This window comes from Lygodium microphyllum, chromosome 27 (assembly GCF_053477565.2).
Source record: "Lygodium microphyllum isolate KBCC chromosome 27, Lygodium_microphyllum_v1.1.10, whole genome shotgun sequence".
In the NCBI taxonomy this organism is placed as follows: domain Eukaryota; kingdom Viridiplantae; phylum Streptophyta; class Polypodiopsida; order Schizaeales; family Lygodiaceae; genus Lygodium; species Lygodium microphyllum.
This window is the reverse complement of record NC_141161.1, coordinates 84,871,352-84,878,635: the sequence shown is the minus strand read 5'-3', so window position 1 is coordinate 84,878,635 and position 7,284 is coordinate 84,871,352. Positions and strand designations below refer to the sequence as shown.

The 7,284-nt window shown below is 42.7% G+C and overlaps 1 protein-coding gene across 1 annotated transcript; it reads left to right on the top strand.

Annotated features, from left to right (window-relative positions):
- Positions 1–3,505: 3,505 nt before the first annotated feature.
- LOC148012550 (root phototropism protein 3-like) lies at positions 3,506–6,874 on the top strand. Its single transcript, XM_087669637.1, has 4 exons — positions 3,506–4,156; positions 4,279–4,348; positions 4,575–5,822; positions 5,936–6,874. The coding sequence occupies exons 1-4, from the start codon at positions 4,038–4,040 to the stop codon at positions 6,506–6,508; spliced, it is 2,010 nt and encodes a 669-aa protein (XP_087525763.1). The 5' UTR covers positions 3,506–4,037; the 3' UTR covers positions 6,509–6,874.
- The last annotated feature ends 410 nt before the right edge of the window (positions 6,875–7,284 follow it).

Below are 7,284 nucleotides of genomic sequence, written 5' to 3'. Positions count from 1 at the left end.
TTATACTCTGTAGAGTATTTAAATACACTGGACTTTGGAGATGGATTTCCTCCCCATCTATTGTTGCTAAAGATGAATGCACCTATTATTCTACTTAGAAACTTAAATCCAGCAAAAGGTTTGTGTAATGGTACACGGTTGATTTGTAAGGCATTCAATAAAAAGGTGATAGATGTTGAGATAATAATAGGAACAAATATAGGGGAACGAGTTTTTATTCCTAGGATCACTTTTATTCCTAGCACCTTGCAATTTCCGTTTGCTATGAGGCGGAGGAAATTTCCTATTCGACTGGCGTTTGCTATGACGATCAATAAGTCGCAAGGCCAGACATTGTCTGTTGTTGGTCTTCACTTAAAGACACCAGTATTTACACATGGACAGTTGTATGTTGCATTTTCAAGGGTGAAATCCTCATGCGGTGTGAGGGTGTTATTAGATAAGGGTGGAAGCACTGTGAATGTCACGACAAACATTGTGTACAAGGAGGTACTTCAGAAGATGCAATGAGGTGCATTGCTTTTTTGCAAAGATGCATACGGAGATGAATTTTTTGGAGGGTGGAAGATATGCTTGCATTTTTTCAGAGATGTATCTATTGAATTTTGATGGCTTTGTAGTCCTTGCTTGGTGTGTATGTGAAATAGCCTCAAAGCTGTATTCGGTTGGCATATACTCGATAGTAATTAAGTATATATTCCCTACACTGTATATAAGTATTTGCTTGACTTTTGCAAATGCCTACTCCAAGCTGGGGTTATTATCCAGCTTCTGAGTATCAGAAGGAAATGCAGTGTAACTTGCACGCAGTGACAACGCATGATATTATAAGAAGAACGCTTGCAAGGGTCATTGAGCATTTGTATGATGATGTCAACATAGCGATTTTACTTCCATTTTTTATTGAGGTGGTGCATTGTGGGTATACTCAGTGCTTTCGAGTGCATATGGGTGAAGCTGAGCAGGATAAGAGGTTTCGACGATCTCACACTGATAGAATACCAAGGGGATGGCCGGCGTATGAATTTAAGGACCTCAATTGTTTTGTGACGCTACATCAAGCTGTGACAATGCCTGCCAAGTGGTTTACAAGTGTTAAGCCAGGTATTGTTATTCCAATGTTAAGTGATCTTTGTCAATTGTTGAATGTGTTCATGTTTACATTGTGGGCTTTTAAAATTTTAGGCGCAAGAAAGAGAGAAAAAACTATCATGTCCCCTGTACCATCACCGGGATGAAGAGTGGCAATGGGACTTGCTTCACCTGAGCATGCTGTGTTGGAGAATGGAAATTTTCCCAGTAATTCCTCAAAGAAAAGAAAGCTTCATTTTGGTTAGGCCCCATAGAAAGTTCCAACATTTTTGTAGCATTTGGATGTAGATGTATAGGTGTAATCAAGAAGTGGTACTTTGTGGTTTGTTGATACTTGGATTTATGGTACAAAGTTTTCGGCTCTAGAGTAAGATTTGGTTTTGGGCCTTGCTTCACCTATCTGTATTTGATGCTTGGATATGCTTACACTTTGTGGTTCATTTCAGCGTAGCAATGTTATTTCTAATTGTAACATCGAATGATTATGTAGAGCTACTTCTAGCTATTGCGCATAGCAAGTATGGATGCAACTGCAATATTGGTACATGGTCATTACATGTATATATATATAAGTCTATGTACTCCTAGATGCATGTTTGGCCTTTTGTACATGCGTGTAAGAGAGAGAGAGAGAGAGAGAGAGAGAGAGAGAGAGAGAGAGAGAGAGAGAGGGGGGGGGGGGAGGGAGGGAGAGCGTGAGTAAATGAGTGTGAATAGAGGAGGGGAGAGGTGTAAAAGAGAGAGAGAGAGAGAGAGAGAGAGTGTGTGTGTGTGTGTGAAAATATAGGGAGAGATGTAAAAATTCTGTGGAAGAGGGGTCGCAAACAAAGGAGAGGCATAGACTAGGGGAGGGAGGAGTATATTGTGGATATACTTAGCGTTTTCAAGTGCATATGGGTGAAGATGAACACATTAAGAGGTTTTGACGATCTCACATTGATAGAGTACCAAGAGATTGGGCGATGTACAAATCTAAGAACCTTGATTGTTTTGTGACCTTGCATCAAGCTATGACAAAGCCTACCAAGTGGTTTGCAGATGTTAGGCCAGGTATTGTTGTTTTAATGTTAAGTTGTCTTTGTTGGTTGTTAGATGTGCTTACATTAACGTTGTGGGCTTCTAAAATTTTAGATGCAAGAAAGAGAGGAAATACTATTATGTCCCCTCTACCATCAACAAGACGAAGAGTGGTGATCGGACTTGCTTCGCCTAGCCATGCCATATTGGAGAGTGAAAAATTTCCCAGTTATTTCTCAAAGAAAAAAAGCTTCGTTTTGGTTAGACCCTATGGGAACTGTAAATTTTTTTGTAACATTTGGATGTAGATGCATAGACACAATCAAGGAGTGACACTTTGTGGTTTGTTGATACTTGAAATTGTGGTGCAAGGTTATTGGTGCAGTCTCTAGAAGAAACTTTGGTTTCAGGCTTTGCTTTACCTATGTGGGTTATTAATACTGAGAGTTTGCATGCAATGCTTGGACAAACTTAAATTTGTGGTGTGGTTCATACATCTTTCGTTTGTGGTTCGTTTCATCGTAGGAATGTTATTTCTCATTGTAGCATCCAAGGATACAAGTTGGTTCTAATTGTTGTGCAGAGCAAGTATAGATACAAGTTTATAAGTTTGGTGCATGGTCATTGCATGTATATATGAGTCTATGTACTTCTTGATGCAAATGCATATTTGGCCTTTTATACATGTGTGTAAGAGAGAGAGAGAGAGAGAGAGAGAGAGAGAGTGATTGATTGAGTGAGTGTGGATACAGAGGGGGGAGGTGTAAATGGGACGAGAGATAGAGGGGTTGTGAGTAGAGGAGAGTAAAGCATGTGATGTTTTTGTGATAGCATTACCCACTGTGCGATAGGGAAGTGAAGTTGCTGTGCAATACTTCCCTCGCACCTCGCTTCGCGACAGCAAAGCGGGATAGCGTTCCTTGCACGTTTCTAGTTGTTTATCATTGCTCTTGATGCATCTCCAGAAGGGACCGCGGGAAAGCCCCCTAAGGAGCTTTGTGCAGCAAAATTCCATTGAAAAGTTGGATGGCCGTTTCTGGGCTCACCTGGCCTTAACGTCCGTGGGAATGTCTCTAAGTAATTGAATCTTGATGTTGCTATTTTTCTCTCTCTCGGACTCTCGTATCTCGATTCTAAAAAGGATTCCCGATTCCTCAATCCTAATCCCAATCCCGGTTGCCTCGATGATGGATTCTCTCTGAGTTCCAAGTTCTTCGTAATTCCTCGCCTCTTTGTGATGGATTTATTTTACTTGGACTCCCTTGTTTGGAAAAAAGCTGGCACTGGACTCTGGAGTCTGGCAATCCGACATTTTCTTAAATCCTCTCTCTCTCTCTCTCTCTCATATTTAGTGAACTGTGAGACAGACTCTAGGCCCGCTTTGTACGGAACGACTCCCGAGTCCCGAGTCGCGAAAGGATGGAAGCCTTCAAAGTTCAAAGTTCACACACACCCTACCACCTCCATGACCCGGGAATGCCGCTCGCTAAAGCCAAGCTAGTAAAGCTTCGTTTCGCGTCAGCGGGGCGTGTGTGGCAATACGTGCCCCTTTATTGCGTGGCGCAACACAGGAAATTAGGCTCTAATGAAGCCATGGGGGCAGGCGAGCACCTCTCGTAAGTTGCGACTCTCAGGATCTCGTTACATCAAAAGCATTGAAGGCGGTGGTAAACGGGTAACACTTTGAGGCGACACTTTGTGTTGCAAGGAAATAGCAGTTGGAGTGGTCGACTGACTCGGTTCCATACTGCCTTAAGGACTCATGAGGAGGTCTCTGAAATGACATGTGTGAGTGCTGAAAGGGGGAACGCCACTGAGAAGAACTGCAGCATTTCTTAAGCTGGAATCAAAGGCGAAAGAAAGAAACCTGCAGAAATGGGGAACAGCATGTGAGAAGAACTGCAGCGTTTCTAAAGCCGGAATCAAAGATGAAAGACATCAAGAAATCTGCAGGTTCTAACAATGTCGAGCACAGAGTTGAACTGGTTTGCCCTGCCAAAGTGCAAGGACCAGGGCCCGATGGATTTGAGAGGAACGGTAAAGCATGGTAAGGTTGTCCACCTTGGTCTAGTATAACTTTGTCAAGTTTTCTTCTTCTGGTTTTGTCACTTAGTACTGTAGCTAGTAGTCCGAATGCCAGCCATTGAACATCACGGCTGTAATCCTCAGGTTTGTTGCCACGGAGCTGCAAAGCGACCTCAAGGTCGAAGTCGACTCAACACATTTTCATCTTCACAAGGTACAGTGAATGCTTAAATAGTAACAGGCGTCGCACTAATATTATTGCGCGTATTATACAAATTTCTTGCTTTACGATTTCTGGCTTTTGCATCTGATTACATGTTCGTTACAGTTGTATCATTTATTTTAACCCGTCCTTCTTCGAACACTCATATTTAGCACAAAGCATTTAGAGCTTTTAAGCGTTTGAGCTTTCTCTGAAGAAGGCTTATTTCTGTTTACAGTTTCCTCTTCTTTCAAGAAGTGGCCTGCTGAACAGACTTGTCTTCGAATCTAGCGATACCGAGAAAGATCACTTAAGATTGGTGGGATTACCCGGTGGTGCTCAGGCATTCGAGCTAGCTGCTAAGTTCTGTTACGGAGTGGCGGTGGAGCTGACCGCATGTAATGTTGCTGCCTTGCGATGTGCTGCAGAGTACTTGGAAATGACAGAGGACTTGGAGGAAGGCAATCTGGTGTCTAAGACCGAAGCGTTTTTGAGCTTTGTCGTTTTGGCATCTTGGAAAGATTCCATCTCGGTCTTGGAAAGCTGCCAGCAACTTCTACCTTGGGCTGAGAATCTACAGGTTGTGCAGAGGTGTTGTGAATCCATTGCCTGGAAGGCTTGCACGGATCCAAAAGGCATACGATGGTCTTTCACAGGTGCAGGAAGCTCTATCAAGAAGCATTGTAGTAGCCCTTCAGGTCGGACCTCCTTGACAGATGAATTAGAGATGAAGGTTCCTCAAGACTGGTGGTTTGAAGATGTTTGCTTGCTCAACACTCAGTATTTTGCTAGAACTATAAATGCCATTAAGGCGAAAGGCATGCGTGGAGACCTTGTTGGAGCTGCCATCATGCACTACACTGTCAAATGGTTACCCTGTGTAGTGAAGGACCAGGGTTCTATCCAGGATGAGAGCTGCAACGGTTTGGGGACTTCTGCTTGCAGCGAAGAAAATTATATGACTCTACAGTACCATCACCGCGTGCTGCTTGAAACAATTATCAGCATTATACCTATGCAGAAGGGTGCCGTTTCTTGCAACTTTCTTTTCAGGCTCCTCAGAGCGGCAATCTTTCTGAGAGTTGAAGGATCGTATCGCATTGAATTGGAAAGACGAGTGGGTATGCAACTGGATCAAGCGTCATTATCAGATCTGTTCATTCCATCTTTCCATGAACCTTCTGAGGGTATGCTGTTTGATGTGGATATGATCTACCGCATCGCCCAATATTTTCTGTTATACGATCAATCTGCAGATGCTGTACTGAAATCACCTAAGCTCGATTCTGAAGCTTCACCCCTGGTGCCAGCTGTGGGTCTTTCATCCAAGGCAAAAGTTTCCAGTCTTGTGGATGCATACCTTAATGAAGTGGCAACTGATCCTAAGCTATCTCTACATTGCTTTCAGACCCTTGTAAAGGCACTCCCTGAACATGCGAGATTGAATGATGACAGTCTGTACAAGGCTGTGGACAGTTTTATCAAGGTAATCTTTTGTCCTTCTTTAACTACCAGCCTCTGATTTTTATGCTGTTTTAGTGCAGAAAAGTTTCTAATGTGTTATTTAAAACTCTTAATGGCTTCCTTTTCTCTCTGCAGGCCCACACAGAACTTTCAGACGTTGAGCAAAAGAAGCTGTGTGGTTACATTGATGTTCATAAACTTTCACCAGAGGCTTGTATGCATGCTTTGGACAATGAAAGGATGCCTCTTCGTATGGTCGTGCAGGTGCTTTTCTGCGAGCAAATGAAGTTAAGAAACGCTATAACAGGGGGTCAAATGGCAGAGGAACGCACCCCTCTGAATGCACATTTGCAATTTTGTAGGGTTAGCACTTCAGATAGTGATCCTCAATCATCCAGAGAGGGCTGGTGCTTGCCGCATGCAGATATTAGGGCACTGCAGCATGAAGTGCAGCTCATGAGGGCCGAATTCTTAGGCTTGAAAGATTATTGCTCGGGACTTCAACAACAGTTGGATAAAGTATCCAAAAGCAGATGTCTTTTTTCTTGGAGCTCTGGCTGGAAGAAACTCTCCAAGTTTACGGCTTCACATCAGAGCAAGCCATGCACTGCAAGCGTACCTGTGAGCTTTGAAGCCCCTGCTTCCACTAATGCACGCAGTTTTGAAATTCGAAAAGCTAACACATCAAGAAGGAATTCTGTTTCTTGAGAAGATTGCGTACAGCAGCCAGTCAAGTTCCTTTTTCCTGCAATTGTAAATATTCTATCTTATCAAGCGTCTTTTTTTTCTTTATGACATAAGAGTTTAGGTTGCAGTTGAGTAGCTCACGTTTTTACCAATTTGAAAACTTAGGGTCACTTAAGTTACAATATGATGAAAATCTGCAATATCTGGGAAAAAACTTAAGAGACATCTATTAAGATAATAGATGATATCCACTCATAGTAGTGAGCCATTGGCCAACTCAAAAGGGCTGCTAGCTTGACCAAGTCCTTAGTCTATTGTACATACGGTCTGAATCTTCGGAAGAGAATTTGTGCTCCAAATTTCTCAAAGAGTTAAGAACTTGATAATGTTGACCACTATTAGCTTGAGTTGTCCTTGCATTTGACTTTCGCACAACATGCACAAGACCGTATTGAAGTCATCAAACATCCCCAAGCCTAGGGGAGGCATGAATCATGATACCCCTCCAAAGATTTTGTTGCAAAACGTCCATCTAGCAGGGGCCTTAGGGATTCCACCTTCAAAATCTCATAAATAATTTCTAGTCTTTAAAGTTGAAAGGTTCTCGGTTTGCTCCCATACATCTCCAGGGACACTACTAGGATGCTTATTGAATATCATATGCTCCATAGTCAATAGGTTAGAAGCCTTTTAAGCCATAACTGAGACGTTGCCCCAAGGATCCAACTTGCATGCAAGACATGACATAAGACATACACAAAACAAAAGGGATTGGACATCTCCTAGGCATAGAGGAA